Source organism: Balaenoptera acutorostrata, chromosome 1 (genome assembly GCF_949987535.1).
Source record: "Balaenoptera acutorostrata chromosome 1, mBalAcu1.1, whole genome shotgun sequence".
In the NCBI taxonomy this organism is placed as follows: Eukaryota; Metazoa; Chordata; class Mammalia; order Artiodactyla; family Balaenopteridae; genus Balaenoptera; species Balaenoptera acutorostrata.
The window spans coordinates 169748426-169766675 of record NC_080064.1 but is presented as its reverse complement, the minus strand read 5'-3'; the positions used below and the strand labels follow the sequence as shown (position 1 = coordinate 169766675).

The following is an 18250-nucleotide window of genomic DNA, read 5'->3' as shown; positions in this document are numbered from 1 at the left end:
GAAATACTGAGTTGCCTTTCCTCGAAAATAGTATTTTTTCAAGGAAAACTGTCTTTAAGAAGCTTTAAAATCCTGTTAGTATTCAAGACATCTAGTTCCATATTTATTTTCAGACAGGATCCTAGGCAAATGACAGCTTATCGTTTCCTAGATTTAATATGGCTTCTTATGGTCACTTCAATGTCAAATTGATTTGACTCATACTTCATTTTAAGATTTCATCTTGCTGTCTGGATATCAGGGCCAGAAGCTGGTCTCAGCCTCCTAGGTCAGAGCCAGAGCCCTCCACCAAAGGCTAGATAGGAGTAACAAGGTGTCACCTACCAGCAACAAAGAAAACTTTTTACAGTTCCAGTTACTTTATGATTTCTATCTTAAAGCACTTTCTGTTCTTTCCTGATTAACGTCTTCGTAACCAATCTAATCCAATTCTTGCCTCAGGATGATAGGTATTAAGTAACTATATGCAAAAGTTTCTAGTGAAAGCACCCCTTAAACCAACAGCAATCTCACAGGTGAGTTTTCTCAGGGTATAATTGGGACATCTGTTCAGATAATTTTTGTTTATTCAGTGTTTTGCTTGCCATTGAGGGGAGGTAGGCAAGGGAAGGGGTGAACAATAAACCAAGTTTCTCATTTACAGATCTCGTTCTGCCAAACTTGGCATCAACTTTTTTTCTCTTATTTACTATATGGTGCACTCCCTCTTCTTAATTTCTTAAATACTCTAGGATTATTTCACTTCATACAAATGCAGGTGTTACTATAATTCTGACCTTGAACCTGCTTTTTAAAACTTAACATTTTCCTGGGCAACATTTTTATCTATCCCATCTCTCTTCCCAAAATTTTCCATGCTACACAGGCATGACAGCCTACCAAATGTCACTTGGCCATCACTCTCCCACTGCGATTAGAATATGAATTCTTTAATAAGCAATTTTAAACTAGAAGGCATATCCAAGATTTTTCAATAGCACCTAAATATTTAGGACACAAACACTGATTAGCAACAAAGCTTACTCCCCCCCTCCCCATAAGTCTATACAACCCCAGTAATACTGATGTATACTGAAAAGCAGACTCATGCAAATAGTTGCTAGCAATAAGTTAATTGCTAAAAAGACAAAAGCCCCTGAGGCACTATCTTGTACTGTTAAGTATTCCTATGATAACTGTAGGGTTATAGGCCAAAAAATTCTCAACTGAACCTACACCATCGTCTGAAACTCAACTCCAGCTCATCTTTTAGCAAGAAAATTCCTAGGAGTATAAATAGTTAAAAATCTGATTTTAAATGGCTAAAACAAAAATCTAAGCAGTCAGAAATATAAACAAACCTATACTTACCAGAAGCAACCTAAAACACCAATGAAACACTAAACTGATGTCAAGTTTTAGTTCTACAGTTTGACTCCTGATTCCTCACCTCACATGAGTGAGGGTCCTTTAGAAGATTAAGTGTTCTGTGCAAACCCAATAAAATTACGATTAGGGGATCTAATGTTATCACATAACTACGGTTAAGTTAGCAGTGTTGTGTAGTAGTGACTGGCTTGCATGATGGCTTCTAAAAGCATCTGTTCCCAGAGTTTCATGTATTATATAGATGTATATATAATTATCAGTTGAGGACAGCCATTAGCATTTTGTAAAGATGATAAACTGAGTGTTAACTTCTCCCAGCCAGTACCTTTTCCCCTCGTTAAATGTTAAAAGTCATCTGGGCGGGGAGGGGAAGGGAAGCATTCAACTTTACTTCATAATTTAAAAAGTCAATTGTCAGTATACATTTAAGTTTTTAAAACCTAAATGTTCCAAGTACAGAGAATAAGCTGTCCAGAAAGCACACACTTAAATTTTCTCCTCTTGGGAGTTTCATAAAGGGATTTTGAACCTTGATGGCGAGAATCCCAAAACGAGAGTAAAATGAATTCTTTTTATTGCAAACAAACGTCTAAATTAATTTCTCCACCCACTTTCTTTAGAAAGAAAAAGAAATCAGCAGGCTAAGGAGATACCCATTCAAGAACTGACATGATTAAAAATTAAGATATAAATGGGTGACTCACAATTTCATTAGCTTACAAAGATGGTGGAGTTAACTACTACAAGCACACTAGTTATACAGTATTTTGTGGGAGAAGGGCATACAGACATAGCTAACTTCATATAGATCCCATTAGACAACTGGATTTACAACAAGTTTTTTTAATAAGAAATGGGCAAAGCCAGCTTTCTTTTCAGAATCAAAATGCAGAACAAATGGAAAAATTATGGTATTTAACCTTCACAAGTTTGAGCCTCCACAAATAATGCAACCAAGTTTTACATTTTTAACAGCCCTTCTACATACACTCCATCTTCTCTATCTTAGTTCCAAATTTTATCTTCATTCCCAAATATGCCAATTGCATTGTTATTTAAAAAGAAAGAGCCTTCCCAGTTACTGTCAAAAACTACTATTTAGCTTACCCCTCCACTACTCAGCAAACTACAGAGAGGATGGAGTGTAATACGAGCAGTACAGAGTCTTATGCAATTCATGAGGACCACTTAGTCCTTACATGAATCTGGTTGCTAACATTTCTATTATATTGTGACAATAACTCCCGACTGTTATCTCTGAGAAATGGGGGGAGTAAATTCTTAATAAAAGACACCAGGTACAAAGCAACATTTTACTTTTGTTGTGATAAAAAAAAAGTCACATTTTACAGATAAAATGTAGAACCCTGAAATACTGACACATTCTCTTATCGTGCACAATGCTGAGGTTCTCTTACGATTCACTTTAAAACTGCAATTAAAAATGTACAAAAAAGAAAAGAAAAAAAAAAAAAATCAACCCACAAAGCTTCTAAAAAAGGAACCCGCAGGCACTTCCTCTTGTGGAATGTTTAAAAAGTTAGCCTACTAAAGAAAACAGTCGACTTCTTGTGAAGGTTTTGGAGAAATATGTATCAGTTCGTTTTATTTGGGTATTCAATAATATCCTTGGTGATAATGCTGACTCCATGGCTTCTGACCCCAGAATTGCTGTAAGAGAAAATTTTTTTTTTAAAGAAAAAACATCAATAAGCCACTCAAACTGCTTTTAGGAAATGACAATCTAATTCAGAGTAATTGCTGGAGACAAATTTATACCTGTCATACCTCTGATTTATCAAGCCAGATTTAGTTGGTATTAATATCCCATTATCAATACACATTACAAAAGGAAACACATTATGACTTGGTTAGTTTATACAATTAAAGCTAGCAGTAAAAAGAACCATGTATTAAATACTATTTTATTTAAAAATATTAAGTTACAGCAAACTCCAACCTATTTTGCCTTCAAAAGATATTATGGCTACAACTGCAACACAATTCACACCTTGCCCTGTAACACTTATAAACACTTCAATCCCTGGACAAGATCTTTTTTCAAGATTGACTCTTATGAATTCAAAATACAATTAAATGTACAAAAAAGCACATAAGGAATTACTTACACCCTGCTGCCACTGGTTGTAGCCCTGAGATTGATTTTTGTAGCCACGATTGTTTCCTCGTCCTCTGAAGTTCTACAAAAAAGAAAAAAACCTTTAAGAAGAGCACAAGTTGTTAGGTTTGTATATGGGGCGGGGGAGAAGAGGAGACACAGCCACAGAAATAGATTGCCAGTCAGCCATTAACCTCTGAGCACTCTCTGCTGCATTTGCTCTCAGGTGATTAACTTACTCGCTATGAGACATCACCTGACTTGCTGCTAGTTAATGCACTTGAAAAATCAATATAAATGAAATTGACTCATTTTACCATCACTATGCATACATGCTGTGTTCCTCTTACTGAGGCTGCGCAACATATGCCTTTAACTTTCCAGACTAAATTATATAGAGAATCAGTGTCTGCAGGAATCTTAAATCATTACCTGGTTGTAGTTCCCTCTGTTAGGCATTCCACCTCTGTTGTAATTCCCTCTGTTTGAATAACCGCCTCGGCTGGGAAAAACAGGGCCACGAGGATATGGATAGCCAATTCCACCACTTCCGCCACCGCCACCACCTCTCTGTGGCATATTGCCCCTCCTATTATATCCACCACGATTCCCAGAAGCTAAAACAAGAGACGTTTCATTTAACAGTGTGTTGTTATCTTCTTTACACACGACTTAGGGTTCTTCTGGACCATTCCTTTATTTTATGAAAAAAATGTTTAACCATTCAACATAACCTAGGTGTGTTTACCATCAAATCGCATGAAGTATTTTACTATGGTTACTAAGACAGCTAGGACATGAGGATCAAAAACTTCCTATGTTAAATTCAGCAGAAAAACATACAGACCCAAACTAGAAGATTACAGATTACCACTTGTTTCAACATTGAACCAAATAAATAATACTCAAAATTAACTTGCCTCCTCCTCTGAAATTTCCACCACGCATATTGAATCCACCGCGCCCTCTATGGCCACCACCTCTGTTAAACTGGTTCTTGCCACTCTTATTTTTATTGCTCTTCTTTGAGCCTGTGTTCTGTTTCTTTTCTGGTGGAAGAGCTTTTTTGCTTTCTTCCTTATATTGCTCCAAAAGTTTTTGGGCTTCCTCCTTCTGAAGCTCAACATACGTTATTTCATCAAAGCACTCAGCTACTTCTGGCAGAGTAAAGTTTCCTACAAAACATTAAATCATATTAACCTACAAATCCACTACATACGCATTCACAATCCTAGAGCCTACAGCTCTCAAGCAGCTTAATTCCTGCAAAGCATACAATATCTATTCATGTTTTAATTACATTTCCTTAAACAAGTGAAGTACGCTCATTTACACAGAGTTAACTCCTGAAACAGTATTACTGACACAAAATTTAAGTTCACAGATATAAATCACAGAAAGATATTTAACATAACAGTAGAAATAAATTTCATGCCTTTCATTTTGAGGACTGCATGTTCCGGTAGGTCTTTTCCCTCTACTTCTGCTTTCTTCTGTGTTCTTTGCTTATAGTCTTCATCTTTTGGGCAAACTACAACAGCTTTTCGTTGGAAGCCTGCAAACAGGCACATTTTTCTCCTCTGGGCAGCAGCAGACACATTTGTCTTTTAAAAAAAAAAAAAAAAAAAGTTAAGTTTATAACCCCAAACATTAATTCTATAATTATCAGTTACTTTTTTCAATCTCAAAGCTGCAGCTTACCTGATCCAAAATGAAATTTCGCTTCTTACGGGCAGCAATCTCAATAAACTTTCCAAGACACTGTGGAGCTCTCTGCAACAGCGTGTTTAGTTTCCCAGTATCTGCCATTTGCTTCTTAAAACCTGCCACCTATTTTTAAAAGTTAAAGTTTCAAAATTTAAATATTGCCTTTTCCCACTGCTACAGAAAAGGATATTTTATCCTGTAACAACACCCAGTGCCTTCAATTCACTTTTAGCTACTAGATAATCCAAGTCCAAAAACCTTCCATAGGAAAGAGAAGGAAGCCTAGCCATTGGAAGGCAGTTTACCTTACAGGTAAAGAGCCTGCTTAAATAACCAATTTAACTGCCCAAACTCCTCTAAGATACTAACAAAATGGATAAAGACAGACAAAACGGTTACCCCGAATACCTTCTAGTCTTAAAAATGCTGAAATCATGCCCAATTTACTTACCATCATTTTATCCATTATGGTGTTTGTTCCAAGAATGTTGTATTTACCAGGATTTTCTGCTGCATGTTTAGTAACCCAGGTGGTTTTTCCAGCTCCTGGCAAACCAATCATCATAACCACCTACAATGGAAAGAATTCTTTAAATATTTTTTTTAAATGCACAAAAGCCCAGTTTACATATCTGAACTTTCACAGCCTTTTAATGGGAACAACATGTATGGCAGTTAGTAAATTAAACAGACCAGCCATCCAACTCTTCTAAATGTCATTTTTGCCAAGCAAAAGCAACCTTCAAAATTCTTTTTTTTAAAGTGACTTACTTCACAATCTTTCTTCTCTTCAGGCCCCTTTGGTCCTCTAACTCGATCCTCCAAGGGGACATTCTGGATAAAAGTATAGTCTTCAGGTATTGGAAAATATGGCTTTTCCTTCTGACCAAAATTAAACTCAACCGCACAGTTGTGGCACAGAACATGCGGGAAGAGTGGTCGTCCAGCAAGAACTTCCTTACTGATTTTGAAGGCAATGCCAAGATCTTGTCCATTCTTTGCATAGGAGAGTTCTACTTCATCACTTTCAAAGTTCTGTTAATTGGAGAAAAAATTAATGGGTTTTAATCTGCTTCTTATAACACTTCTTAAAAAAAAAAACTTCAAAATTCAAGTTAAGAGTGAAGCTTTATCCTGTAGAAAACGTATTTAGGTTATACGTTAAAGAGCTTTAATATTTGGTTATATACAACTAGAACACCTATATCCACAAGCAGAAATTAATATTGCCCTAAAAGACTAGATTTTCGGATCAACTTCACATTAAGTAGTTTTCAGTCAGAATGAATTAGTATTGAAAGCTGACAATGATATGTTAAAATACTCTTATCTACCAACTTGCTATTTATATGTAGAAATTTAACTACGACTTACAACAAAACATGTAATCACATCATTTTCATCAAACTTCTCTCCATAATCTTCAGTCTCACAGTTGCATGTTTTTATTCCTTTTAGAGAATACCCATAAGAAAATTCTTCTTCACCTAAGAAAATAATTAACTTTCATGAAATCAATTTTTCAAAACAGTTCAATGACCCACGTACTTTAACATTCCAGATGTAGGGTTCAAAACTATACTGACTTTATACTAGATATAAAGTTAATGAGAGCTAGGTGGTTATATAACTAGCTGACAAATTGCATACCATGGATAATATTCTATTTCAACCATCAGTCATAAACCAAGTAACCACAAAGAAAGAAAAGCTAAAATTTAGCCAGTGTCCATGTTACTATTATTCATCTCTAAAAACAGGCAAAAAGTTTAGAATGCCTTCTAGTCTAACTACTGAAATCAAACCCTGAACACTCATGAGTACATAGATACTCAAATGGAAACTTTACCAAGCAACATTCCACTTGTGGTTAGTGACCAGCCAATCCGAACTTCGTGTATGTCAATATCTTTTGTATATAAATGCCTTACTGGGATCTTCTCTGTAACCTGGAAGTCAAATCATAAATGATTAAACTGTAAACGAAGGAAAATAAACCACTGAACCAACGCTGGTTTATTTCATTCGGGCAATGGGCTAATTTTTCTCCAGCTACAAAGTACAGAAAGACACCAACTCTACTCTTCCCCCTAACATTCCACAAGAACTTTAACAACTGATGTAAGAGCTTTTAACTTGGAACAGAAAATGGTTAAGTACTTAGTTAATTCACGTTTAAAAGAAAACATTGAAATTACATATTCTCAATACTCAAAACCAACTAAAGTTTTCCTTTAACATGTTTTTTCTCTGGAACAAAAACAGGAGCCTAACCAAATTTATTTTCAAACCCATGGTGGGCCTTTCAAGTGCCTGATAAAAAATGAACACTCTAAATAAAAATTAGGCTGGCTCTATATGGCAACTTCTAATATAACAAACATCCTAAACTGTTACAGATCATAGATTCCAAGTCCCACAAAAACTTGAAAAATTACAAGTTCCAGTGACATCGGTAAGTGTCAGGGAAAAACTCACAAAGGTTCTTAAGGAAAAAAAAACATCACAAGATTGCATTTACCTTCATCTCAAAACAGACTTTGCCTTTCGACACACCATAGGATGCCCTTCCTCCAGCCCAAAGAAAAGCAAAACTCTCCATAGTAAGGGAAGAAGCACTGAGGCGATCTCTTGATATTTTAAAATGTAGATCACAATTATCTGCAATTATATCAAATACCATATTATTTCTTTTGATATCCAATATAAATGTATCTGCTATACAGACAAAACTTTATTAAATTTTCTCATATTTCTTAATGTTGCATACATTTTTACAGATCATGCTGTTGTTCAAATTTTCAGTTCAAGCCCCGCTCCCACCAAGTCAATTCTTGCCAAATTATGAACTAGAGCGTACACTACCTGTGCAACTAACCAATATCGAGGTTTAGTATGTGTATTTTAAGTATATAAAATAATCAAGACAACGTGACATTAATACATACCTGCTCTGCTCTTTACCTTGATTTAGAGGCAAGCAGTAGAGGATAGCAGGAAATCAAAGTGAAGCATGCCAGACCAGGTAGAATTTACCAGTGCCACAATAAAACTGAAGGGAGGCCATGATCAAGTATTTTAAAATACGAGTATGAGCTGTTGATCCTGCACTTTACAGGGGTTCTAGATCTTAAATTGTTTGCTAAAACTTGTTAAGGCAGTTTCAATCTGCAAAATTCAAACCTGGTCATCTAATGCTGTTACTACTACAGCATTTTAGGTCCCCTTTCCCCAGACTTGCCTGTTAATCAATACCAATAGGGGATTACACACTTTGGAATAATCCAAATCCAAAACGTCTTTAACCTAGCTACCTTTGGGTCACTGGCTCATTAGCATGCACCTTCTGAGTTCTCAGTCAAGGGAGCACTGAAGTTAGAAAGCTACTGCTGAAATGAAATTAAATCTACAGTTTGGAATTCTCCTTAAATTAGCTTTGCTCTTTTATTCCCGATCATCACTAACGGAATTTTCAATTCAACCAATTGTGTTTGAACCCAATAATGCACTTAAATTGATATCCCTAGGTGAGGAGCTAAAAGCCTTTTGTAATAGCATTACCTTGCCGAATCATTGCTTCAGTATCTCGCCAATATTTAAGCAACTGAATTTAACGTAAAACATTCAACTACTCTTCCATGTTCAAGTCTTAAAAAAAAAAAACCACAACACTCCACTATCTCAACTATGTGGTAAAGCGTATACAATAAGAAACCAAGACTTATGTTTACACTGCCTTTCACATCTAAATAAAAACCATATGTATTCCAAAACATGAGAATCTAAGCTTCAACTCCTTAGATCTACAGGACAAGTTGACACCTTACCTCTAAGCAATTATTTCTACCCTTTGTTCTATCACAGAAAGAATTGTACTTTCTGATCACAACACCAAACAAACGATTTTTCTTTTGTATTAGAAAAACTAGGAATCTTGACAGCCAAGGCCCATTTAGAGGTTTGCAATACTTCCTCATACTCAATTGCAACCCAACTGGGTAAAGTAGCAGTATTTACAGCGCTGCCATTGATACCATTCGCTGCTGAAGAAAGCTAGTGGCCCAGTGAGAGCCCACTGCTGCTGCCCCAGGTCTTTGGAAGAAATCAACTTAGCTTAAAGCAGCAGCTACTGAACTGGAATTGAGAACAAAAGAGCAGTTATTGAAAAAGTATTATTACAATCTTTTAGAATAGGGAATATAATGGCGTGCTAATGGGAAAGCCATTAATATTTAACTAGCCCAAAGAGCTCACTTAACATAATTCCACAAAAAAATAACATTACTTTATCGTAGAAGCCTAAATGGACAAGTTATAAGTAGTCTTACAAGTTTCCATTAGCTAGACAGTCAAATGTTGGCATTAATTTCACATTCCTACAAATGAGAACTTTAAAGCCATACCAAAAAACTTATCAAATTGTTAGAGCCTGTAAAATTATCAATACAACTACTGTACTAAATATTAAGCGCCCAGAATCTGAATATAAGCCATCATCTTCCTACTTTTATTACAACTGTTTACACGTGTTTTCTAATATTCTGTAACCAAAAACCACATTTGACAATTGGGGGAGGAACGGGGGAGAAACAGCTTCACTTACAAGTATCAAGACAAACCACTGTGTCGTCGAAGTGCTCATCTTCTTCTTCAACAGGTGGCTGAGGAGATTTGGCTCTGAAAGACAGAATTGTCTCCTGATACAGCTTTCCCCACCAAAGCATAAAGAACAGGTGACAAGTAACACTACGTTAGCATCCTCTACCTGCTATACTTGTTCTCTTCAATGTACTCAAAATAGCCACGGCCATGATCTTCTCGAGGTCTTTTAACACCTCTCTTTTTATCTCCGCCTTTCTGTTCTGTTTTGCCGTCTCCTACAATACACGACACCCCTTTATAAGAGACCACGCCGCAACACAACAAACAAAAAAACCTCTTCTGTTTTGACGCCCCAAAAAAGCTCTACTTTCCCTGTTCATTTTTTTAAGTGTTTTCAATCGACGATTCAAATGAGAATTCAAAGAAAAACCCGCTTGGAACTGGACTATAATTAGTGACGCAGTCTAAGGACATTGCTAATTTTGCCAGCCTACTCGAATATTCGAAAAAGCTAATGAAAACTTAGCGCGGCCCAGGCCCGAAGCCCACGTGTATCCCAGAGAGAGTTCAGGAAGGGGGGAGGGGCTGAAGCGCCCCGCCCGCACTCCCCTCCCCCACCCGGGCCCGCGCTCCCCGCGGCCGCATTGTACTGCTCGCCGCTGGACCCGCCCGGCCCCGCCCGCCGGAAGTGACGTCACGCAGAGCCCGGCGCGCCTTGCACAATACCGCGGCCCGGAGCCGCCACAGCGCGCCGCCGGGGCCCCGGGCCTCCCCTCCCCCCGAGACATGTGCCCGCACTGCGCGCACGCAGCGCGGCGGCGCCACCGCGGCTCCTCCCCCTCCAGCGGCAGCTGCAGTCCCCCCCCCCCCCAACCCCGGCTCTCCAACCACATAATGGAGGCGCTGCCGCCGCCGTCACATACCGAGCGGAGGCCTCACATCTAATCCGGGATTTCCCCCCCCACCCCCTCGCAGAGGCCCCCGCCCCCCCGGGGGCGCCCTCCCGCGGCGGAGCTCCCTCCTCCCCCAGCGGGGCTCCGGCAGGCCTGGGCACGGTCCCCACCCCGCGCGGGCCTCCCGCCGCGCGCAACCAACCACGCAGCACTCACCCGCCGCCGGAGCCCCGGGGCGACCGCCGCCTCCGCCGCCTTCCGCCTTCTTCTTACCTCCCGCCTGCTGCTGGCCCTGCCTCGCCCCGGGCGGCGCCACCGTCACCGCGAACAGCGACGTGGGGCCGCTGCTCTTCCCCGCGGCCTCCTTGGCGGCCCCGCGCTGCTGCTGGGGCTGTTGCTGCGGCGCCGCCGGCGGTTGAGGCTGCTGCTCCCCGTGCCCGTTCTCGTCGCCCGCGGCTTCCTCCTCGTCTCCGAGCTCATCCTCCCCTTCCTGGAAGCCCTGGTCGTCGCCGTTCTCGTCCTCCGAGGCGGCCTCCTCCTCCTCCATCGGGCCCGAGTCGGCCGCCCCCGCGGCGCCGTTCTCCTCCCCGAGCTCCATCTGGTCGCCATCCAGGGCGGCTATCCCTTCCTCCTCCTCCTCCTCTTCCTCCTCGTCGTCATCGCCGCCTGCCGCGGCCTCCTGCTCGAGGCCTGCTCCCGAGCGCCCGGCGGAATCCCCGCCCAGGTCTAGGCTGCCGTTCCCGGGCTCCATGGCGGGGCGGCCCCCGGCCTCCTCGTCGTCCAGCGCGGCCTGGAGACGCTCCATGAGCTCGGCCTTGAGGCCCTTGTCGGACAGGCGCCGCTTTTTGAGCTCCTCCTTCAGCTCCGAGACCTTCAGCTTTTTCACATTAACAGGCGAGGAACTCATGGTGAGGCCCCGATTCACCGCTAGGCGCTGTCTCAAACTCGGCTCCGCTCACTCGGCCACTGGCGGCGGCTGAGGCTGCTCCTCGGCCCGGGCGGCGGCTGCGGCTGCGGCTGGAGGTGGGTTCCTGCTGCAGAGCGGATCCGCCTGGTGTCGAACGGCGCCAATTCCTTTCACCGAGTTCGCGAGGGAGACGCGGAGACTCGCCTGGCGCGAGCGAGCACGCAACGTCCTCTCGCAGGGGCGGCGCCGCGCACGTAATATAGCCGCCCCGCCCCTGCGCCGCCTGAGCGCCCGCGCCCGCTCCGCCCCGCCCACGCCTGTTCCCCCCGCTCCCACCCGAGCCACGGGCCGGGAGCGCGGCGCCGCGCACTGCGCTTCCAACTGGGGCCGAGCTAATGGAGGAGGAGGAAACCGCCTTCAGTTAAACCGACCCACTGCAACATTTATTGGCCTTTCCAGATCTTTGGTGGCAGTACTCGTTTGCTATTTGCCTTGCCCGGAGGCTGCTTCTACCCAAATGCTTTCGGTCCTCAACTTGGCATTTTCAACTCGAATCCAACACCTTTTCTTCCATTTTATATTTGTCGTATCTATTTCTCCAGCTATTTGTTTAGAACGCCCTAAAATTTTATTTCAGTTTTGATTTGTACAACGCAAGTTGGCAATTACTCTCTACGCAGGGGATTTTCTTCCGTTTAATATTTGGTTTAATTTTCCTAAGTCCTGCCTTACGAATTGAATTTTAAACTCGGCAAGGGCCTTCCTTTTGTCTTTCCCATGACCCCTGATGCAGGGTTTGGGAGATAAAAATGCTTGCTTTTGGAGCGTGTACTCCACTCCATACTGCAAAGCGTATGCTTTACAGGCCTTGTTATGGCACTTCTAGCCAAAGAAGTCATGTAAGCCTCAGAACTGCAATTCTGTGTTTTCTTTACCTACCAAAAAGACGGATCACCTTTAAGATTTATTCTATCCAATTTAGGACCTGGTCATCCAGTTACGAAGTCCCCGTAGTTAACAATGAGGATGAGACCCAGCTAGGTCACACACTTTGATTCTATTACTTTTCCTATAGGAATACTTCTGGCCAAATTATGATGAAACCCTCATAAAAGCTCATGAAAAATAAAGGGCTGTGATTTTGTAAAAAGAAAACGATCACTCTCGAAAGAAATGTTACTTTGGTGTGTCTTAGAAGTTTAATTTTTCTCTTTACTAAGTAAGAGGTGTGTTATGTTCTTCAAGTTTTAGGTAGGAGTGCCAGAATTTAAATATGTGATAGAGGTGAACGTCTTAAACCCCAGAGAATCTGCACAGTGGCTTGCCAATGTTCCAGTCTAGTCTATCTCTGACTAAGGAGGTCAGCTATACCCACTGTTTGGTGCTTTAGCTGTCACAATAATGCTGCCCCAATTTTAATTCGAACTTTGGAAAAATAAGCATGTGAACTTTCTCCCATAGGCTAGTATGATTTAACTGATTAATAAATTTTATTTTTAAAGTTCTTTTCGAAAGCTTTTAAGAATCATGTATTTTACCATGCAGTCATATATAAAGATGAAAGTTTAACATTTGTGAAATGATTTGAGTTGAAATTAATGAATTATGTATAGTACTAGTAATTCTCAGTTCAATTTAATGAAGGTGGAAGGGATAGCACCCAAAATAGGAACTTCCTAATGGTGCCAAAAACTCACTTTAGCCCTTGGTTGTAATGTCCTTGGAGCTTATAAACAAGTGACAAACTGGAATTTGAGCTTTTCAAATTCTTTGCCCTTGTTCAAAATAGGAAGAGAACTACAGGGGGCTTAAATGTTCACAAACTGGATAATTAGTCCCCTAATGAATCAGAGTTAAATATAGTTATTATGATGGTCATTTAACTTTATGTGTCCTTAGATATGATTTACAATTTTAAGTATTAGTGATATGAAAACAATTTCTATTTAACTGGAAAAAGCCTATGAAAAATGTATATCTAAATACCGATTTATAACAATTGTTCTTAAATCAGTTGTAATTATAAACATGAAATATAACTTTAGATGGGCATGAGAAAATTCCATGGCTTTGCCTCCAAGACCTTTGTAACCTGGAGATCATCTTCAGTCTGCTCATTTTATGGCCCAGGAAGCTGAGGTCCTCCCCCCACCCCAGGGTTCTTTCATTACACTGGGCCTTCTTAGACCACATTTAACTGAGAAACAGTTTTTGTAAATGCTCAAACAGCCATCATCTTAACTGTTTGTCCTTTTTACAAACAGCTGAAATCTACCATTCAACATTTTATTTTACCACTTGAAAGTACAAATAGTGACTTCATTTTAATAATTGTTTTTTCTTCTTATACTTTTAATGCTGTTATGATAGTCCTGTTCTACGGAGACCAGTAAAAGTACAGATCACTTTCTCTAAATTGCTGAGGGACCTATAAGGAACTTGAAATCACCCCCTTTTTGAAATCCTGGAGACTACCAAGAATACAGGGTGGAAAAGGGGGAAAATTAATTCTCAGTAGCAAAAAATGATTAGTGAATTACCCATGGGTAATAGACCTATGACAGGGCATTAGAGAGTTATAGTGCTCAGAATATATAGCTAACATTTTGAGGTTGAAGCAAAGGCACATACCTGAATCTGTAGTTTGTCACATAATTCACTCAGCAAATATTTTTTAGCACCTTCTCTAAGACAGGCACTAGGAATACAGCAGTGAACTATGTAATTATGCCTTCATTCTCTTAGAGTTAGCCAATAAATAAAATAGAGACGGTAACAAGTACTGCAGGGAAATGTAAAACAGGAGAGGGGCAGGGTGTGCTGTAGCCGGGGGAGATTTTCAGTTATAAATGGGGTGGTCAGGAAAGCCTAAGAAGTAAGGTAACATTTGAGGTGGAGGGAACAAAAAGTAGGCCTGAGGGGAAAGATAGACAGGGAGATCAGGCAGGTTAGGGAGAGGAGGGGAGATACAGATTGCCAGCAGCCTTGCCAGTGGTTTTGTAAGGACTTTGGCTTTTGCCTCCAGTGAGAAGGAAGAAACTGAAGGGTTGTTAGCAGTGAAGTGACATGAACTGACAAGAATGCTAAATTCAATGGACTCAAGATGCTATTCCATTGATTCATTGTTTTTTGGTATACACAATCAATCCCAATTTAATAAAAGTAGCATGAAACACACGGAGATACATTTTCCCATCTTCTTACGAAAATATGAGAAGTCACAAGTACCTCCAAATTATTAAGTATTAAAAGTACACTTTCATATAGACTAACAGGAAAGCACAATCAGAAGGGAGGGTGTTTCAAATTCTGGTTAAAAGTACAAGGTTAAAAATCAGACAGACCTGGGTTGCAGGCCCAGCTAGACCACATAGTGGCTGTGTGATCTTGCACAATCTATTATCTCTCTATACCTGAGAGTACTCATGTTTAAAATGATACCTGCCTCATGAGGTTGTTGGGAAAATTCAGCGAGATAATGTAAACTCTGAGTACAGGGCTGGAAGCACAGTAAGAGCTCAGTATATATCAGTCTTCATTAGCTATGTCCAGCAATTTAATGAACTTAAGAAAATCTAGAGTTGGATTGTTCAATCTTATTTAGGAAATTATAACTATATATATTTTGTAAATGGTCAATGAATTGTTCATGGTGAGATGTCAGTCTGGGAAAAAGTGAAATGAAGTCTGGGCAAGAGAGTGCAGGCTTCACTGCTAGGCCTGGCACTGTCACCAGCTGTGTGACCTTTGGCAAACTGCACCATCTCCTCTGGATTTTCGTTTTCTCCTCTATAAATGAAGCAGAGCAGACTAGAAGATCTGTAGAGCCTCTCCAGGGAGAACCTTCTATGAGTTTCCTCTTTGCTGACTCTAGGCTGTCAATGGAGGAGCACTGTTGAACTTTGAAATATTGGCTATTCATATGCAGGTTTTTACTTGCTACATTCAAAACTTTGCATGAGAGTCTCAAAGCATTTTATAATTAATTAGTAGACATGAAATTTGAACTAGTGTATTACAGTTTTTGAATTTTAAATGGTACAAAATACTCCAATTTACTTTAGATTTGGATACCACAACAGGCTAAAAGGTTTAAACTAAATGGTTTCTCCAAAAGCAAACCAGAGTCCCAACGCCATGGCTTGGCTTGCTGTGCTTCCGGTTACTGCCGCAGTGTCCACACCGGCCCTGCCACCACAATCTGCTCATCTGAAAAATGCTGCCGATGTGGAGTCTGCCTGCCCAGCATCTGCCCACACACGGTTTAGTTACTGGAGCCAACCTGCTATGACAGCTGTCCCCCAGCATGCCACATTCCTCGGCCCTGTGTGCCCACCTGCTTCGTGCTCAACTCATCCCAGCCTCCCCTAGGCCTGGAGACCCTCAACCTCACAACCTTCACTCAGCCCTGCTGTGAGCCCTGCATCCCAAGCTGCCGCTGACCGATGACTGCCTCACTCAGTGCCTGGCGATAACACTGAAGCTATCTATTCAGCATTCACTTGCCTCAGTAGTTTATCAGATATTGAGGCAGACCAGACGGCCTAGATATGCACAACCTACCTTTCATCTTAATGGAAAGAAAATCAAGAATTTTTAATGGTTATTTGGCTGAGTAACCATTTGGTTCATTTGGGCAGGTGAATGTCATCTATTATCAAAAGTATTGATATCTATAAGACCTCAGACTGTTTGTTTGTTTGTTTGTTTTTTCTGGCTGCACAGCTTGTGGGATTTTAGTTTCCCGACCATGGATGGAACCCAGGCCCTCAGCAGTGAGAGCGTAAAGTCATAACCACTGGACCGCCAAGGAATTCCCCAGACTGTGTTTTGTTGGTCATGTTGCTTCCTAGATCCCATTTCTTATATTGAGTATTTTCATAGAGGAAAAATAATTTCTTGATGGGTTTTCCAATAAACTTTATTTCTGTGGCAATAAATAAATAAATAAAGTAAATGGTTACTGTTTGAATCATCTCGTCTTTGATGTTATGAATCTCTGTCTTCACATAAATTATATAGCTTCTGTAGAATAAGATGTGCCCATTAGAAAGCTGCAGGAAAACTAGAATAATGTAGTTAATAGTAAGATATCAGGGCTTTCCTGATAACTAAAATATTTACCAGGTTAAGACTAATTAACATTTACCAAAACTTATACCGAGGCAGGTTGAGCAATGAGGAGTTTATAGAAAGTGCACACTATCACACGTTACTGGTGGCTGGCCAGTATCACAGTACCTAATAAGAAAAGGTGAAGAAAATATTTAGACCATCCTGAGCCAAACAGCCAAGAATGAGATGAAAGACTAAAGGGATTATTACCTCATAAGCTCTCACCTTCTACTTGCGACATAATCATCTGTCTCGAAGTTAGTCTAAGTTCCTTGAGGACAAGGAGAGGAACTTGACTTTTCCAGCACCTGTACAGTGTCTTCCATCAACATTCACCGAGAGGGAATTCCCTGGCCATCCGGTGGTTAGGACTCCACGCTCTCACTGCCAAGGGCCCAGGTTCAATCCCTGGTCAGGGAACTAAGATCCCACAAGCCTGCAAGCTGTGTGGTGCAGCCAAAAAACAAACAAACAAACGACCCCAAAACATTCACCGAGAGCCTGGCACTGCACTGGGGAACAAGATGGGGGCTCCGAAATGAAAATATCCTCTAAAAATGTGTGAACTATACTGCAACCCTGACTTGAACTAAAGGACTCTTGGTTGTAAGAGAGAGTTATCAAAAAATCAAGCAGAGGCTGTAATAATAAGTTTTATTCAGCAGAGTCTTCTTGGCATAACACCAGCAAAATAACTAAATAAATAACAAGTAAATTTCTTTGCAAGCTCGGCTTTCCACTTAGCTATTATTATCGTGGACACCATTAGTGAACAACACCAAGGTACGTCAGTGATCCTAAACTAAACTCTTAGAACTACTGAACAGATTTTTTATGGCCCATAGATTTCATTACATGTCCAGGTCCTCCCCTCTACATTTATAGTGTACTGCACAATTGCTTCCATCTAGAAGCAGGATTGTGTTAAAAACGGATTTCATACTCATGTTTAGAGGAGCCAGGCCCAAGGCTGTGTAGTCTATTTCTCTATTTTAATGCTCCATCTTTCCTTATCCATTTCCTTGTTAGATAGTAGCAACACAAAGGTAGGGACTTCATATTCTCCGTAACTCCAGTGGTATTGCCAAGCACCAGATGCTCAACAAATTTTTTTACTTTATTTAAAAGGTTGTATTAGACTATTAAGAAAGTCTTCCAACTCCAGATATAAGTACCATGCAAAAGTATCATCCAGAATCTATCAGTTGACTAGGATCTGGAAAAGCACATAGAGATGACACATAGGAGATTATTTACCAGCGTTAACCAATACAGTTGCCACAGGGTAGCTATTTAAATTAAAATTAATTAAAATTAAATAAAATTAAAATTCAATCCCTCAGTCACATAACCACATTCCAAATGTTTCATAGCCATTGGTCTCATACTGGACAATGCAGAATAGAATGTTTCCATCATCACAGAAAGTTCTTTGGGACACTGCTGTTATAGACTGCTTTGAAAGTACAGCTTACACCAAGGGACCAACTCTAGTCTATATGTGGCTCAACAGCCAGACTATATGGAAAGCTGGCCCCA

The 18250-nt window shown here is 40.7% G+C and overlaps 1 protein-coding gene and 1 pseudogene across 3 annotated transcripts; one reads left to right on the top strand and one right to left on the bottom strand.

Annotated features, from left to right (window-relative positions):
- Positions 1-2667: 2667 nt before the first annotated feature.
- HNRNPU (heterogeneous nuclear ribonucleoprotein U) lies at positions 2668-11832 on the bottom strand. 3 transcript variants are annotated; one of them, XM_057531976.1, is made up of 14 exons: positions 10906-11832; positions 9960-10071; positions 9798-9871; positions 7716-7855; positions 7044-7143; positions 6569-6681; positions 5966-6229; positions 5646-5765; positions 5189-5317; positions 4923-5091; positions 4408-4662; positions 3920-4104; positions 3498-3569; positions 2668-3039 (listed from the first exon to the last, which is right to left on the bottom strand). In XM_057531976.1, exons 1-14 carry the CDS (start codon positions 11594-11596, stop codon positions 2986-2988), a joined length of 2478 nt encoding a protein of 825 aa, XP_057387959.1. In that variant the 5' UTR covers positions 11597-11832; the 3' UTR covers positions 2668-2985. The 3 variants fall into 3 exon arrangements, with proteins under 3 accessions (XP_057387959.1, XP_057387964.1, XP_057387957.1); XM_057531981.1 differs by having other exon boundaries at positions 10963-11831; XM_057531974.1 differs by lacking the exons at positions 2668-3039; positions 3498-3569; positions 3920-4104 and having other exon boundaries at positions 4352-4662; positions 10963-11831.
- A 2931-nt stretch (positions 11833-14763) lies between these two features.
- Positions 14764-16568, top strand: LOC103001864 (keratin-associated protein 3-3-like; annotated as a pseudogene).
- The last annotated feature ends 1682 nt before the right edge of the window (positions 16569-18250 follow it).